Source organism: Perna viridis, chromosome 1 (assembly GCF_037379345.1).
Source record: "Perna viridis isolate PV_CMFRI_1.1 ecotype Kerala chromosome 1, ASM3737934v1, whole genome shotgun sequence".
Classification (NCBI taxonomy): Eukaryota; Metazoa; Mollusca; class Bivalvia; order Mytilida; family Mytilidae; genus Perna; species Perna viridis.
Genome location: NC_142445.1, coordinates 61,002,940 through 61,021,939, shown reverse-complemented (window position 1 = coordinate 61,021,939; position 19,000 = coordinate 61,002,940). Strand labels below are relative to the sequence as shown.

Genomic DNA, 19,000 nt, shown 5'->3' with positions numbered 1-19,000 from the left:
TAATAAGATACGTATATCTACAGCTACACTTTGAAACACAGGTGCACAAAAATGTTAACTTTCTACCCATACAAATTTGGTCCTCTGCATTCGGAAATCAGTTTTGGTCACAATACAATTCAAAATGTATATATGAGCACTGTGCTAAAATTTTCAGGAAAAACCTAATGAGCTTAACTATACTAGTAAGCAATATGGAATTTTCAATTTTTTGTGGAGATTTCTCTGTCTACATGTTAGTATGAAGCTATCTGAGTCATCATTATATCTCTAACAGTTTTATACACCACATATTTGGTGTAAATTTGTAAATACAGAAATGCTCTTAGACGACTCTCCCATCTTCATATTACATGTATTTTGGAACCAGAGGAATTATATAAATATGCATATAGACAGACTGCAGTGCATACCTGATTAACCCACCAAGGAAATTAGCAGATTTGTTAGGAACCATCTCATTTTTACAACATATCTGTAAAACTTCTCGTTTCGTGTCTGTTAGTCCTTTTTTCAGTCTGCTATATTTCTTTTTCCAGGGAACAAACTATAAAAAACATTACTAAACTTGCATTTTATCAAAAGCTTTCACAATATAAGCTGCTCAATAGATGTAAAAGCATGTACATGATTTTGGAAATATGCTTTAGCCACATCTGTATTGAATTATTTAGAATATCAGCAGTATGATTCTTCATGTACGTTCTGAATATTACTTGACCTAATAAAAAATCTTATTTGATTCTATTTTGATGCTTCTGTATTTTTGCTATATTTTTTTATCATACCCACATTGATGCCACAGTTTTGTTTTCAGATGCAACATTGTTCTCATATCACATTTAAATTCTTAAGCTCATGGTTAATGGATGTAGAAAAATAGTTTTGATTGTTCCTTCGTTTTTTTTTTTTCGTACTTATTCTGTGTATTTCTTTTTGTTTGATATTCTCTCTTTGGATTATTTTAATTCCTCAAAATAGAACTTATTTCTTATTCAAAATCACCCTCTTTTCACATTTTATATTGTTTTTACTGTCATATAAAAAAATCTTATTTGAAACTAATCAACAATCTTGCACACTGATTTATGATTGGTGGTATCATAATGATTTTCATTTATGAATTAACTTAAGTATCATCAGCATATTATGAAATTGAAGGTCCACTGGCAGACTATTCACATACTAAAATATGTAACTTAGTACTTGGATATATACCAAAACAGCACACATCTGCAGATGTAAAGTAATTAGATTGAATAAAATAGATAAAAGTATCCATGTGAATGGCTTGCTAATGGACTTATCAGCAATCAATGTTTCTTTATTGATAATAATGTTCTTGCTTGTATTTTCCATCTTGTAATCAGAAGGGATATGTATAGGCATAGCCTATTGTCCAATCAATTTGATTTAGATCAATAAAATATTTGAAATGAAATATTGATGTCACATACATTTTGTAAGATTTTTGAATAATACAATGTAAAAAGAATGATATTAAAGTTGACTGTGTAGTGTGTTTTAGATCATCTTACATGTACATCTACTAATACAACACATGTACAATGTACTCCCATAAACTGTAGATGATTCAAAGTCAAGAAGGATTACTAGTTTTTACTTTTTGACCATTTTTTAATTGCAAATATAACTGACAATGTATCATCTTATTTCAATGCTTACTCTTTCTGAGGATATGATTTGACTCCACCTTGTACAAACTCTGTTGCTGTTTAGACACAGGTCTAGCATTGGTAATTGAGCAAATATGATTTCTAGTAGTTCATCTGGAAGTAATTCAAAGTAATCAATTTTCCCTTGTTCATCAAAAACTTCATTTTCAGTTTGTCCAAATAATCCAAATGTTTTACTAGTAGATGGTGTATCAACAGCTGTACACAAGATGTCATCATCATCAGAACTTATATGACCAAAACTTAACCTGCTATCTCCCTTTAAAGTCTGTAGTCGCCCTTTTCCAGGTGTCACTTTAGAACTTGACTTGTAAGATGATTTCGATCTCTTGCCTTTGTTTCGGTTTTTATTTGACTGGTACTGCTTCTGTCCTTCAAATAACTGTTTAACTGCACTGTTTTCCTTAAACAGCACACCGTTTTGGTTTGTCACAGAACCTTGAGATGAAGATGGGCTATCATCACCAATATACATATTTCTCGAGCCGTCAACCTTTTTTATTGGTGAAAACATCTTTACTGGTGAACTATAATCTATCTCATCAATTTTTTCGGGTGTTGAAATTGGACTGTCTGAGATAATGATTGGAGTTGTTCTTCCCATAGTTGGTCTGGATGTAGCATTACTTGATGTTCGATGCCCATGCATATTTGAGGATGATTCTCCAAAGAATGTAGTAATGGATTTTTGCCTTGAATCCAAATGCATATGCGACTTATTTGAGGTAGGCTGTGTGGTTTTTTGAGACAAAACAGGCTTGAAAACAAAATGAGAGGAGAGGTCAGGGTTTTCACTGTGAAGTTTTGCAGCAGATGTGAACCCCCCAAACTGCCCAGATTTGAAACTTTTAACAAGACTAGCCTTCATAGATTTATCTTCAGAATCACCAGCATTGTAACTAGCAGTATGATTTAAGCCATTTTCAGGATGTGAGAGAATTTTTCCTGTTGCACATGAAAATGTCTTTTTAGTCAATTGTGTAGGATACAAATACTGAAAATTGATGTCTCTGTTTGGAATAGTGCTTCCAGCGGGATAAGATAATACTTTTCCACCTAAGTCTGGAGAATTTGCGAATTCTTGACATTTGTCATGAGTTACGTGAATTCTACGTTTTTTAGCGTGAGTTGGAACCTCGGGATGTTGATCGCGATGATCCACGGACTGTTCATCGCAAGTTCTTTTACATGTACTTGTAATTGATTGAGCACTTGATGGTGATTCAATTACATCATCTTTTCTGGTTTCATCGTCAACGTACTTTCCAGACATTATATAATATCAAATATTGCAATAATTGGCTTGGAATATATACTATTCATGTAGGGGTACAAAATCTTTTTGAAATGAAATCGACCGAATTTTGGGACGTTCTAAATTAAGGATGACAACACTGCATACAGACATTAGGTATCGGGTGGTTTCGCCCTAGTTAAATGTTCGCCCTGAGTTGTTTCGCCCTAATTTGTTTGGTGAGTGGTTTCGCCCTTATCAATTAACAGGTAAATGATTGATCTTTTCATAAATAAAAGGTATTGTTATAGTACTCTAAAGTCAAAAATTAGGGCGAAACCACCCAGGGCGAACCGGTAGTAGCAGGTGCGTACCGGAATTAGGGCGAAACAACCCGGATTCCAAACATTACGGACTTAGTCCAGTCACCGCTTGTCATCAAATCTTATGATAAAACTTATTCCTATTTCAGTGGCAGATTCAGAGGGAGGAATAGGGGGTTGGCACCCTTTTTTATTGGAAATTTGGCATTTTCATGTGTAAAATTGACAAAAAAAAATGGCTAAAAATATCCTAGCAACCCCCTTTTTCCGAGGAAACCCGGCTGGCATCCCTCCATAAAAATTGGCATCAAATTCCTGATGATCTCATAAAGAATAACCGCGCTTCTGGACGGATTATAGACAGTCAAACCCGACACATTCGAAGACAGGATGATAAAATAATAACCATATCAAACAATGCAGCTGAAAGTAATACCCTATTTGTCGGAACAATACACAGTACGTGTAGTAATTAGTGCCTCATAACCCCCGGCCTTAAGGTTCTGCTAAACTCAAAATCTAGGACATCAATTGTCAAGATAATTTTAGTCAAGATGTTAAGAATGCAATTTTTATGTCCCAGAAAACTTTGTCTAATGCTTCTTCATACTACAGTCATATTTTCCTAATAACAGAAATGTAAGCATTAAATTTAAAATTAAATGTACAGATTTATCAGAACAGATTTTTGTTCGGAAATGCAAATATGCTGGAACCTAAATAACTAGTGCAATAATTTGTAACAAATTGCTTGATTTGAATGAAAAATTTAATATTTTACGTTCATTTGTGTTGGTATTTAGCTAGTTTATGGCATAAAATTTCTCAATTTATCTAAATTCAAAGAAATGGCAATCATTCCAAGAAAATCAATGCTAGCCTGCACTGTTCTATACATTTAGGAACATGACTATATGAATTTCGCATATAAAAACTTGTTTTTGACAGCCGTAGATTTATTCTAAAATATGTTGTTTACACAAGACGTAGCGTATGTTGTTGGTGCCATTTTTGGTAACGTCGAAATCGACAAAATTTGATGTCTTTTTTGTATTGCGACGTACATCTTTCTATAATCGTTACACGTAAAAAGAAATGTCTGCTTGATTGGTTTTTTTAAATAACACACATTATTTAATTATCCTATTCGACATTTATTTTTCGTACGTTTTGGTCAACTGAAATGATCAGATTACATCCTGATATGGTAAATAGTTTGGCATCAACCGTTTAAAAATGATTTGAAGGACATTTTATCCTATGAGGAAATGTCAGGGATTATGAAAACAAATTTCGTGATGCGAAAAAAAGTAAAACACCCTTACTAAAACAGAAAGCAAACAAACCTACAAGCAAAAAAGTCCGTAGCACCACCACCCCCGTCCGGAAATCATATTGTGAAAGCGTATAAAGTGAATCTTTCCTATTTGATTTTATAATGTAGATGTATGTTGATATTTCCGAATACATGTACTCGTTTCGGAATTTTATAAGGTATGTTGCTAAACATTTCGAGAAAACAAAACCTTGGCAAATCTCCCTCTTCGAGAAAATTTGATAGTGAAATCTCCCGTTTTTATTATACGACGAAAAAAATGTGCTGACGTATAATGTTATGGCGCAGTCGTCGTCGTCGTCGTGGTCTGGGGACACTTCGTTTCCGTGCGATAACTTTAGTTGTGGTTGACGAATTGTTCTGAAATGTTGATATGATTTTACAAACAACTAAGAAGATTCCTATTTAATTTGGACTTTGTTGCCCCTGCCGCTTTTGAAAAAGGGACCAAAAAGGGTAAAAATACGTATTTTATTAAAACCCATGAAGATTGGTTGTTTTCTTCGATTTTAAATATTATATTTTAATGTGTTCTTTATTTAATTTGGCTAAACAATTGTACAACAGATTTTATGTATTTTGGACCGTTTTTAAGTTATAGGGGGTCAAAGTTGAGCAACGCCTAAAAACATTTTCATAACTCTTTTTTTTTGTCCGATTTCGAAATTTTTTATTTCATTGGATTCTTCATTGAATTCCTCATTAGTAATCCTGCCTGCATTTTTCAATCAGATTTCGAATATCTCTTACGGTTTTCGAGATATAAGGGGTCAAAAAGGCAACACCGGAATAAATCATTGTTTTGTTTTGTTTTTGGTCCGATTTGAAAAAAAAAAATAAAAAAAAATATTTTTGCAATATTTGTACAACTTATTATATCTTATAGCTAAAATAATTGTCAAGAGGTAATTAGACGATCATGAAATACGTTGATTTTACAAATATTTCACTAGCGAATGTGCAAGCGCGTGTCTACACATTTCAAAATAATTTGATGCAGGCACGCTAGTCCCGATTTCACCAGGACATCATTGCATATGAACAGACAGGGCTGCGCGCAAGGGGGGCTATCTTCTTCCTGTTTTCTTTTCAACATTTCTTTCATTATTTTATCAGATTCGCTAAAATCGTATTTTTTTATTCATTACGTCCACAGTCGTAATAATTTAATCTAATATCGTAACTTTTCAATACTTTTTATTGTTTCCAAAATTGATGTTAAAAGAGTTTTTACGTCGCAAAACAGAACGTTACTTTAGCGTTTGTGACATTTTTGTTAGACACGGTTTTACATATACATATAACCCATTTGTTAAGCCAAAGAAAAAATGAAATGATAAAATCATGGAGGAGGATGAATACATTTTTAAGTATATGAAGAAATCGACTCAATACCATTTTTTTTTTTTAACAATTCGTTCGAATTTCGCATGGTGTACGCGTGAATAAATAAAATATACAAATTTTAGACGTTGTGACATTTTGGTTAGACACAGACAAATTGCTGTCTGTTTTCATTGTTTTTACATGTTCAACCAAGTACCATTATTTTTAGGATATACTATCTGCAGCATATATACATATAAAATTCAAAATTTCATAGTTATTAGTTCACACAAAGCTAACAAAAAAGCTTTTGATAAAGACTGGGTAGCACGCAACGTGTAGAAAACGTCGGGGAAAAAGACAACGTGACATTACAACATACGTGCGTATTTATCTACTATTAGTCAATAAAACTCATTATTTTTTTTAGAATAAACATGATATTCTGATTATTTATACAGTCCTTTAAGCGTGAATATACTTTGGTAAAAATACTATTCGTTGTTATATTTTACAACCGTAAGCAAGAAAGTAGCCAATGGCCAACGTTGAAAAAATTAAGATTTGTGACATAATTGAAATACGGACAAAAAGGCTTTTAACAAAAAGACGGATTGAACATTTTATACATAATTTCATCGGGGTTATGTAATAAAATGTCAATATAGTTAATGCAAGTCCCGATTAAAAAAAGCTGTTCGCATAACTTTAAAAAAAAAGTCTAACATTTTGTCTTCAAATCGCTCTCTTTCCATTTTCACATCAAAGGGGAGATAATTGTGATTAGGTCATGAAAAATATGACATCGTCTGCAGCACAAACTGCTCTTTCCAAAAAGTTTGTTTTATCAAAATACGTCAAGAAACAACTTAGATGTATTGGTGAAATAGGAAGCAAGCATTTCTTAATGTTACCGGTCCACTTATGAAAATGGACGTTCTTGTGATCGAATAATGCTTTCCCTCCACAATTAACGGCATCTTTCAAAGATTTATGTTTGTAATCACAAAACAACAACCACTTTCGAACATTTTAATATCTATATCGCCTTTGATAACTCCACATTTTAATAGCAATATTTCGGTTTTCGTAACCAGCCCCGGTTCAATCGAATACGCAACGTCCTTATATTATTTAATATTATATAGAAGTTATGAAACATTTTTTCCTAAGTTTGACTTGTGCTTATGTGTTAAATACACACAAAGATGCATTAGCAAAGTTTCGGCGCTAAAATTAATGTATTATCAAAACTATGAATGAAAACATTTCATTAAGGAATGTCCTAGATATTGACTTAAGCTGAAACTTAAAATTAGTCAACGTTGCCTGCCCTGTGGTATGAGGGTTTCCTCGCCGTTCATTGAAGACCAACGGGTGGCCTTGGAGTGACATTTTCATCACGTTTAAGTTGTTGTCTCTACTACAAATACACCATACACATCCTCGTTATATATATATATATATAAACAAGTAGTAACACAAATACTTCATTGGCACAAACTCAGTTACAGTGCATGGTTATGGCCTATTACAACAATAAATCTACATTACAGTGAAACATGATATATTTAAGATATAAAATTATAATTATTTAATATTTCTGTCATATTCAATATTATTGGAGACTTATATCTCTAATTTTAAAACAATTCAGTATAAATGTGGAAGACACTCTCAAAATTATTTAAAAGAATATCGATTTTGTATCTAGTATTGCAATCTGTAAAGCCAGGATCCAAAGTATTTACTTTATCGATTAATTTCTATCTTTCTTGTTCATAATGAGGACAATGAAGTAAGAAATGTTCTTCATTTTCAACATGACTTAAATTGCATATCCTACACAAACGTTCTGAAACAAGTACATTACTATGTAGACCCTTTTCTATCACAAGATAATGGGAGCTTGTCAGCATTTTTGAAATAGCCGCACGTTGTGACACGTTTACAACAATATCTACATATTTTGGTCTTTGTCCCATCTTATACCTGGTTCTGAAAAGTGTAATTTTGAAAATTGAAGTATTTTAGACTTTTGTACTTGCAGTCACTGGTAGATCCGGAAAAAAATGGGAGTGTTCCAAATTAAAGTCATTCGGCTTGATTTTTTCAACCCTCGAATCAATGTCCAGTTCCCACAAACGAATAACTTCTTCCAAGTATTTGTTTGTGTTTGTGTGTTTTTTTTTTTTGTTTTTGTTCTTTGCCAATTTTCCGTGACAGCGCCTGTGATTCCAAGTTTTCATGATTTGAAGTGTTTTAAACTTATACTAAAGAGTTTTTAACCCTGTCTCACAGTAAAGCGAGAAAATTGATAGTGAACAGACCTAATCTATAAACGGATGATGTAGAGGATGGTGCACCACCAATTAGCTTAAGGCGTTTCTTATTACATTTAATGCACTACTTCGTAATTTTGCAATTCTGCAAATTGCAATTCGTATATATCTTACTCTCATAATCAACTTATATAAAGAATGAACAAAAAAACACACAAAAAAAAACAAAAAAAAACAAAATAAAACAAAAACAAAAAACAAACATAAGGCAGCACAAGGCAATACAAACTAGAAATAATGTGAACAAGCTCACAAAGAGAATGTACCCCGCTTCATATGGAATTAAATGAAAAACACTTGCTGGATTATCTCCTTTTGACATTATTGAAAAGTTATTACACTCCTAATTCATGCAAATTTACATATGATATCCAACTTTCCTACAAAACTTTTCCCAAGCCCCTTGAGCAGTACAGGAGGAGTTGAACTTACAAGATTTTACCATGTAAAACCCTTAATTTATATTATCTCCCTTTGGAGTCCTGCGACAGTAATTATATTCCTTCATGCACTTCTATTAATGATATCAAACCTTCCTATAAAAGTTCATCAAAATTCCTTGAGTGGTTTTGGAGGGGTTGCGCTTACGAGTCTTAAAAATGTCAAACCTTTAATTTGTTTTATCTTCCTTTGGAGTCCATCGACAGTAATTATATTCCTTCATGTACATCTACATAATTATGATACTCGAACTTGCTATATAATTTCATCGAAATCCTCCGAGAGGTTACGGAGGAGTTGCGCTTACGAGGTATGGCATGAAAAAACCTTTATTTGGGTTATCTCCACTTGGAGTGCTCCAACAGTGATTATATTCCTTCATGCACATCTACATATTTGATACCCAACCTTTCCATTGAATTTCAGCAAAATCCCTTGAGCGGTTTAGGAGGAGTTGCGCTTACAAGAAACATGGACAGACGGACGGACAGAGAAGGTGATTCCTATATACCACAAACTCTGTTTGCGGGGGTGGGGTGGTGTATAGGGAGTATAACATGCACGCAATTTTTACACAAACCCTTGGACGTAAAAAAAAATAGAACTTCACCCGAATCATTTCAAAGCTAATAAAATGCCCCGCAAGCACAACTTGATACAACCACAGCGGCCCACCTCTAAACAGTTCAGGAAGGGTATGAACATCACTTTCAGGCTAATACTTAGTACATCTTTTAATTTTGACTGTAATTATCTTTTTACACAACACAAATGCTTCTGACACAGAATGAATGCGGTCACAGAATATCAACTTTAAAAAAAAACATGCGATAAGGTCAAAATATAATCTAAGTAATAATTAGATTCAGTATAGCAATTAAAGCAAACGAAGTCCTTTGAGTCCAACATTGTTGGATTCGGCAAGAAGTTAATTTTTATGAAAAATATTATAAAAAATCAAACTGCATTTTAGATTGTCAAAAATAAGCAACTTCATACAAGGTTTATAAAAATGCATAACTTGGCCTCTAACCCATTAACAATTGGACGAAACCCAAGAGATTCCATGGATGAAGACGAGGCAGTGTCTATTTTTTGTGGTGGATCATATAAAAGCCTCGACAAACGAAGGATGAGGAATGTTGGAAACTGGCATGCCGATGGTCAGACTGGATGACTGACTGATGGTCAGAACTTAATCTGGTCCCACCGGTGATAAACAAAACAACATTTAAGTTATTTCATTCAGCACACTTCCAAAAATACTTATTTCGATAAATTCAATCCTTTCGTTGATTGGATCATCATTGCTGTTGCTTTTCGGTCAAGTTTTCCGTTATGTGTACGAGGTAAAGCATCATAGAAAATGAAATGTTCTGGGACTGGAAGCCTTTCAAAATACGAGTTCTTGTTGACAGTCATAGCATCGAGGACATAGGAACGAAGTTCTTCTTCTGAAAGGGACCCAGCAGGCTTGGCTTCAACAGCCGCGTATGCACAATGAAATGTGCTGTCTTTGTGTAACGGATAAACATAAGCATCAAAGATGTTCGGATGCTTTTTTATGATGTTTTCAAGGTAAGTTGATGACACTAGTACCTCTCCTATTATCATGATATCAGACTTTCTACCGGTTACCCTAGAACAGCCATTTTCCAACATGATCCCAACATCATCCGTCTTGTACCAACCGGCACGGTCTACCACCATAGCATTCTTCTCTTTTGCATTGATGTATCCTAAAAATCGATCTCTGCTACGACTACAAATTTCCCCTACCGTTCCTCTAGGAACAATTTTACCGTTTTCATCGACTATTTTCAACTCCACCCCTGGGGCTGGATAGCCAACATTATAGTCTTCGTAGTTCTCAGAATTTTTGACTACTAAGTTTGACATCATCCCGACTTCTGTCGAGCCATACAGTATGACAAATTTCTTGGATATTGTCCCAACACATTTTGCACATGTAGATTCCACAGGTACACTACCAGTTACGACAACGTTCAATGGCCACTGCTTACATGGCGGTATTTTTTCAGAATGTAGTAATTTGTACATGCATGTCGTCATCATTACGGCAGACACGCAGTTTTCAGCTTCAATAGCATTAATCATGAAATTGTTGATATCATCAGTTGTTTCAAGATTCATAATGTCACTTGCAGTTACCAATGTTGCTTGGCAAATAATCGTTGCTTCGGGATAGCCTACCTGCCAGCTGAAAGGACGGTCGTTATAATGTATAGTACCTGGTGAGAGCCCCATGGTGGAAACATGGCCCTGCATATACCGCAACAGAGTTAAATAGGTCACAGGTATGGCTTTTGGTATACCTGTGCTTCCTGATGTGAGAAATATAACGCCTATATCATCTGGTGAAAGAAAGGGAAGATCTTTAGAGGACTGTTGTCCCGTTTCTACAATTTCTGAAACACTAGAATAATGTGCGTCTTTGAATGGTTTATTTAACAGCAGAAAGTTCCTTAAATTGACAATTATATCACTTGAAACACTGTCAGCAGAGCTATTCTTTTTATTTAAGCAGATGAAATTCTTGCAAATGTCAATATTAATGTTCTTTTTCCCAGGATCTATGATCATTGCAGTACACCGTGGCACTCCTCTTAAAGTATTAGCAACATCAGATCCATTCTTGTTCTTGAAGAAGAAATGCAAAGGGATGGCTCCTGCCATCTGTACACCTAACGTACTGACCAGCCATTCTGGGCAGTTCTGGTTCGATATTGCCACCACGTCCTCTTTCACAATCCCCTTTTCTAATAAACCTTTTGCAAACAAAGTAGCCTTTTCGTAAAGTTCTACATATTTCAAACTCTTTCTCGATCCATTGGTCGACAAGAAAACCACAGCTTCACGCTCAGGACAAATCTTAGCAGTGATCTTCAGGATCTCTGGAATAGTTTGATATGGTATCGCATCCTGCTCAGGAGTATATTGGTAGCTCAGTTCATTGTTTAAGTCCATACTTGCATTCTTAAATCGCAATGCACTAAGTATATATAGAATCGATAACCTCTTAAACTGTGGAATACATTTAAAAATACATATAGATTTGACATATTTGCTTACTATGCGTATCAACACGCTCCAGTTCGATCACATATATAGTTGTATATCATAAATTATACCAAGAAACCGTTAGACAAATAGAAAAACGACAATTCTTTATACAATACAAAATCAATTATTCATAGTACATGGGACGACATAACCCCCATGCACCACCCACTCATCAACCAAAATGTGATTTCAGATATCCTTATACCTCTCATTTACGAAGCTTTCTGTCGCAAAAAAAAATAATCTGAAGCATTTTTGTATTTTTGGCTACTTTTTATACCTCATTGAAGCAAAAATTCATTTTTTATGTATTTTGATTCTTCGAACTTCTTCTATCTACAAAACGAAGTAAACTGACATATATGTATCACCATGTAGTCCAATTTCTCAGCTTTACAATGGTACCATGAAAGTTGCGGTAACACTTAGGTTTTGGGATAAAAAAAATACCCCTACCCACCGAAAAATCGCTTAAATTCACATATTTTTCCATGTCAAAACCCCTAGAGGATTTCAGCTTCAATAAAAAAAAAAAGACTTATTTGGTATTTTCTGTATAGTATCATCACAATTAACACTTCGATCTGAGGTACTTGAATTTTGGCGATTTTTTAAGTCAGAATTTATCCCCAAAACATGCAAAAATTGTATTATCGATTTTTCAGTAAAAAGTCGCATAAATACGGCTCTACAAGTTATTGCTCAAGTAAAACGTCTCAAATTTTGCTATTACTCGCTAGATAATTTAATTTTCTACATAAATAAACCACTAAAAAAAATACTACCCCTACTCCTAGAAAACTGGTCTCGGTATCAAAGAGAATTCTCATTCACAACATACTGACACCTTTCAATTCACATATTAGGCATTCATAATTAAAATAATGATGTATCTAACATATCCGATCAATTCAGGTGCTTATATTTTCTTTTTGGGGTTACAATGACTGTAAATTCGTAAAAATTGGAAATTTCAGAATTTCTTAATTTCTTCTTTAATACCTGTTATTTCCTTTTTCCAGAATACCATAGATTAAACAAGCTTTTGCGTAATACAGAATATTAATATAGTGTCTTAGTTTCCAAATGAGCTCAAGTGATAAATATTTGAAATTTTCCAAGTAAAGTTTGGTGAAAAATTGCCACCCCTACTCATGAAAACAGTAACTAAAATGTTAATGTTTGGCATATAAACGGTGTACAATAGACATTTTGGGTACTATTGTTCTTATTACCGATGTATCCAACATATCTTCTCATTTCAGACGCGTATTTTTGACTTTCAATATGACAATAATGAGTTTTTCATAAAAAAGTGAATTTTCGGAATTTAAAATTTTCTCCCATTTCACATTAATACTGTGAAACTTTGTACGTATGATTTTAGTTATTTTATGTTCTTTGTTGTGTATGTCTGTCTGGTCTTTGTCCCTGGATTACATTCTTTTGATTACCGCTAAAACCTTGGTTCCCTTGATTACTCTTTTAAAGAGTAAAACTTCATAACACGGAAACGTAAAATTTGACATTTTATACAAATCGGAAGGGAGCTTACGTCAATAGATATGAACAATGCACCAAAGTTTCATAAAAGTTAGTGAAAGTGTTTTTGAGTAATTGTGCGAAAACTTGAAAATCTCCCTTTTTTAAGTATAAAAATTCATAACACGGAAACGTAAAATTTGACATTTTATACAAATCGAAAGGGAGCTTACGTCAATAGATATGAACAATTCACTGAAGTTTCATTTAAGTTTGTGAAAGCGTTTTTTTGAGTTATTGTCCGAAGTGTGGACAACGGACGGACGGACAATGGTATACAATAATACGTCGCGTCTTTGACTGGTGTATAAAAATAGAAATTTTCTATCTGAAATTAAGAAGCGTCTTCGAGTTCCGCGATGAATTTGGGTTATTTTTTGTCAGGCTATAATACAGAAAACCTGACCGCAAACCATAGTGGTGCACCGTGTTGGGAAAGATTCCAAGTTCCTCGCATGTTAAAGAACCCTGCTATGTTATTCGATAGGAGTAGGAACCTTTGCGCTCCGCCACAGTAGGCTAAATTGCCCGACCCTACCCATACCTCCCTTTTATCTTGTGGCAATCAAAATTTGTCGACCCTATTATTTTTGTCATTTCATGTTCATCGCCTGAATATAGCTGAAATATTGCTGCTCGGGTGTTAAACCCCAAAATCAACAAATCAATCATTGGGTTTTTCATTGGAATCAAATGACTCAATCCACCCCTTTCCCGACACAATTTTATCCAAAGTTTTGTTGGAATAATTCATGATTCTGATATAAAAGTATTGAATTTAAAGTAGGCGAAAATTATGTACTTAAGTTGGGTACTTTCATTTCATTTCATTTCTTATACATACTTTTACATTGGGACGGTGGCTTCATCCTCGTGTTTCTATTATTAACTCCTATCTTATAAATACTTTATTTAAATCACTTTTGTAACATTAATTTGGAGGTGTGAATATTTAAAATATGATCATAATTACCGAAAAAAACTCAAATATTCCACCGGTGAGTGGCACTTACAATCATATCTTGATTATTCCCTACTTTTTATAACTGATTTGAAATAAAAAATCAGCAGTTCACCGCTTGAAAATAACTACCTTTTTTCTGTCTCTTCGGAATATATTCAATGTCCGCAGTGAAATCAATCCACTGAGCGGTAGGAACGGATCCACTTGAAGGATTTTGTTATTTCAAAGGCAGAAAAATCGTCGTCACCCCATTATTAGCTATACCATTTGAAAATTACCAAATTCGTGTCCCGATGAAAAAACAAGGGACTTGTATTTTTACAATGGCAAAAAGGGGGGTCTCATCTCAGAAATAATATGTGACCCCTCTCTAAAGCTAATTAAGAAAAAAAAACACCCCTATTCAATCCATATGAAAAAAAGGACACCCCCATTTTGTTGTAGACAGGAAGGTCTTGATCGTTTCATGCCATTGCAGGACTTGAAATACTTAAAGGAGCTGAGTAAACTAAGCGTTTGTTTTTGCAAACGAACTAAAGAAAGCACTAGTGTCGAACCAAAACAAAAGAAACAGACAATTGTACAAAGCTGAATATATATGGACCATTCCCACTCACAGTCTAATGAAAATTAGACCTTGCGCCCAAAGAAAACAAATAAAAATCGGAGGGACCAATTTTAATTAGAATAATGAATTTGTGAACGATAGCCACTTTTAAAAGGTGAAAAATGAACTAAATACAAATAAAATATGAATAAAACGTAGAAACAATTGATAAATGCGAGCCCAAATTTTCGGGCTTACGGACGGCCTTCGTCAGGGGCAAAAAAGTATCCTTACTTTTTGCCCCTGACGAAGGCCGTAAGGCCGAAAATATCAATTTGTTTAATTTGAGCCACTTCACAACATAGATTATTTTCAATTTTAATTAGACTGCACTCACTTAGTTACTTTAAAATGCTAACAACACACATTTGAACAAGGAGGAAAAGAAGTTTTTTGTCAAAATTTGACTATAGCAAGACGGTAAACGTCAGGAAACAGTAGAAACACAGATTTTTAAAATAATTCTCATACATACCTTATCCAGGAGTTGGACACTATGAGGTATGACAAATGCCCCTTTTTCTTATACACACAAAAGTGTGAACCCCTTTTTTTCATTTTCTACACCCCTCGCTAAAAATGATGCCCCTAAGCATACCGGTATTCAAACATGAATAAACCTCAGACCAAAAACAATTGGAATACCATTTTATAACTTGTTCAAAAGAAAACATACACACATAATAACGGAATTTGATTAACTCCTCTAGACGTTTTTGAGTTACATACCTTTTTTTCTTCAAAAGGGGGAGGGGTCTTTTCAGTTAGAAAAACCGCAACAGCCGTAGATAATGCGGGATCATCTATTATCTGTCTATTACTGTGGTAATTTATTTTTCTTATTTTTTTTGCTGCTAAAATTTGATTTTTTTCAACAAAACAAATCTCAACTCCAACCTTTTTGCTAATAGAAACTGTTGATGCCCTTATCGGACAATTTATTCACGGCTGGACGTACCATAATACGACATTCAAAAGGCAAATGCATATACAAAAGGCAGCAATACTGACTGGCCGTAATATCGTATTTATATCGAACTTGCGTTCACACACACTAGCCTGTTCATCTATGTGGATTCATGCATTAAGCATGTAAGTCATTTTTGTTATTTTCTGAATATTTCTACCATACAGGACGTTGTCAACCTGTTCTTAAACCATATACTAAATTTGTCCAAAATGTAACTTAAATATTTCGGGGAAAGAAATGTAAGAAATGAATTATTACATTTTATTACGTCATATAAGTATAAAACGTTTATGAGCAATTATAGCAGAATTCTGTATTATCACCTGCTAATGCAACTTAATGTCAAACAGGTCATTCGTCTAATATAACGGCTTTAAATCCCTAACACTCGACCTTCGTCTGAAACCTAGTTTCCTTGCTGATTTAATCATCAAAGCCGTAGCCTTTCTATCTATCTTCCCATTGTGAGTGTGAGGTAGTTCCTTATAGAATATGAAATGTTCTGGAATGTATCGTTTTTCTATATAGGAGTCTTCGTTTATCCCTTGTTTATCTATAATGTAGTTTTTCAAATCGGTCTCGGTGAGCGATCCCTCAGGTTCTACCACAACAGCAGCGTAAGCACACTGAAAGCTTTTTTCGTCATGCACAGGGTAAATGTATGCTTCTACAACATTTGGGTGACTCTTAACGATGCTTTCGATGAATATGGGCGATACCAGAAGACCGCCAATTATCATCATATCCGATTTTCGTCCAGTGATGACAATGTTACCGTTTTCTCTCATCATTCCAATGTCATCAGTTTTATACCAGCCAGCATTATTACTACAACTAATGCTTTTCTGTTTGTTGTTTATGTAACCTTGAAATCTATCTCGACAACGAAGATAGAGCTCCCCCGCTGTTCCTTTTGGAACAATATTTCCTTCATCATCAACTATTTTTAGTTCAACTCCAGATGAGGGAAATCCAATTGAGTAATTTTCGAATTCATCGTGTTTCGTGACTTCAATAGAAGCAGCAAATCCAACTTCAGTAGCTCCATATATAACGACAACTTTATCAGCAATTACACCAGCCGCTTTTATGCAGGATAATTCGACTGGTAGGCCGCCTGTAGAAATTACTTTAAGAGGCCATTGTTTACACTCTGGAGTTTTCCCGTGCATCATGTCATGCAGGCAAGGAGTTATCATCAGAGCTGATGTACAGTTCTCTGCCTCAAGAGCTTTGACAGTAAAGTTATTGATTTCGTCAATAGAGTTCAGCGCCATAAGGTCACTTGCCGTTACTAAAGTTGAACTATTCACCATAAAAACTGCAGGATACCCACCGGCCCAACTGAATGGGCGATCATTATAATGCCTAGATTCCACGTTAGCAGCGAAGTCGAACATGCTACGGAGAAGGGATAAATGTGTTGTTGGAACCGCTTTCGGTACCCCTGTACTTCCGGATGTAAGGAAAATTGCGGCAATGTCGTCTGGTGATACCTGTGGTAACTTGCAGGACGATAACTTCCCTATTTCGATTAGATCATACACGGTTGAACAATTTGATTCCTTTTGCGGCGATGTCATGAAAAACAACTGATGCAAATCCTCTATCATATTGCTCGATACTGATCCATTGATAGTCGGCTCGAAGAAGTGCAGAAAATTCTTGCAAATGTCAACATTTTTGTCTTCTTCTCCGGGGTCAATAATCAGAGTAGAACAGTTCGGAATGCTATGTAAAGTTTCAGTAACATCAGATCCGTTACGTTTCTTAAAGAAAAAGTGCAATGGTACAGCACCGGCCATTTGTACTCCCAAAGAACTAATTATCCATTCAGGAGAGTTCTTGTTCGATATTGCAACAATATCATTCTTTTCAATTCCTGACTCAATGAGACCTTTAGCGAAATAGAATGCCTCGTCATATAATTCCTTGTATTTCACACTGGTTCGATTCCCATCTGTTCCGAGGAAAACAACAGCTTCGCGTTCTGGACATTCTTTGCTCCGGTCTCTTAAGAGGTATGGCAATGCTTGGTATGGAACCTCAACATTATCCGGAGAAAACGAATAGCTTTGTTTCTTGTTGTCCTGCTCCATGCTGTGAGTGGAAAAGTCCCACTAATGATTTCCTGTGACAAACTGAATAGTCTTACAACGGTCTAAACGTATCGTGGGTTAGATCTAATTTTGTATCGGCCTACAAAGGTTGTTCGGTTACTTATCAGTAAAGTCGTTAAAAATGACATGCTTTTCATCCAAACATTCACTGACCGGAACATATTTTAGATGCGAGGTCACAATTAGGTTAAAATTTGTAGACCAAGCCAAATTATATTTGTATTTGTTATCGGCATTTAACTTATTAATAATATGGTCAAGTTGACATAAGTGAAACTTCGTGTACTTTTAAATATTGTAGTTTTCATGTACTTAGTTTTTACAAACCCCCTCTAGACAAAGACCATTATGTCAGTCGAACTAAAGTGCTCAGTTACTGGTTAATATAAGGACAAAAATTCAGTGTAACATAAAATTGACTTGGTCTTCTACCCTGCAAATCACCCCATTTTATGAATTAACTAGAGGCTAAATAGAGCCTGAATCGCTCACCTGGTTAATCATTTGCTCATTTGAAAAACTTGAGGAATGAGACAGGCTGTTAAAATCAACTAAATGGTCAAATGCAGGAAATGCTTTCAATAGCATTTTCATGACCTGAACCAGAATTTTGCTAAAGGCAAAATTTTTTGAATTATTTTCAAAAACCTGTCTTCCGACCCCTAAGTTCCATCTTAGTATAGGCAGCCATATCTATTCACGGATCAAAAATCACGAGTCATTTTACTCCTACATCAGTCAATGAATGGTTTTGAAAATTTCGGCATAGGCCATTCTCATGATGCTTAACAATTTTATCCTATGCCAGAAATTTGCTAAAGGCAACGGCTTCCGAGTTATTTGCAAAAAACTGCCATCTGAATCCTATGTTCTATTTTTAGTAATGGCGGCCATGTTTTTTCCTGAATCAACAATCCCAATTGTCAATTTGTGTGTGATACCCTAAGAAACATAAATGCCAACTTTCAATGAATTCTGTGCACTGGATTTTGAGATTTTCAAAGTTGCACATGC

General features: G+C 34.7%; 2 protein-coding genes across 3 annotated transcripts in view; both read right to left on the bottom strand.

The window, feature by feature from the left end:
- LOC148629687 (F-box DNA helicase 1-like) overlaps positions 1-3,549 on the bottom strand; it is a 35,504-nt gene extending 31,955 nt beyond the window's left edge. For both annotated transcript variants that reach the window (XR_015917133.1, XM_088555318.1), the window contains exons 1-2: positions 1,687-3,549; positions 414-547 (exon numbers count right to left, since the gene is read on the bottom strand). Coding sequence is in view for 1 of the 2 variants with exons in the window: in XM_088555318.1 (XP_088411444.1) it covers positions 414-547; positions 1,687-2,970 (1,418 nt within the window). In the remaining variant the exon portion in view is untranslated. The remainder of the gene's footprint in view (positions 1-413; positions 548-1,686) is intronic.
- A 12,549-nt stretch (positions 3,550-16,098) lies between these two features.
- Positions 16,099-18,103, bottom strand: LOC148629686 (uncharacterized). Its single transcript, XM_088555285.1, has one exon. It carries the CDS (start codon positions 17,963-17,965, stop codon positions 16,226-16,228), a length of 1,740 nt encoding a protein of 579 aa, XP_088411411.1. The 5' UTR covers positions 17,966-18,103; the 3' UTR covers positions 16,099-16,225.
- Positions 18,104-19,000: the final 897 nt, after the last annotated feature.

Excerpts from the sequence above, each read along its gene's own strand:
- LOC148629686 (XM_088555285.1), bottom strand. The coding sequence starts at position 17,965 with ATGGAGCAGGACAACAAGAAACAAAGCTATTCGTTTTCTCCGGATAAT.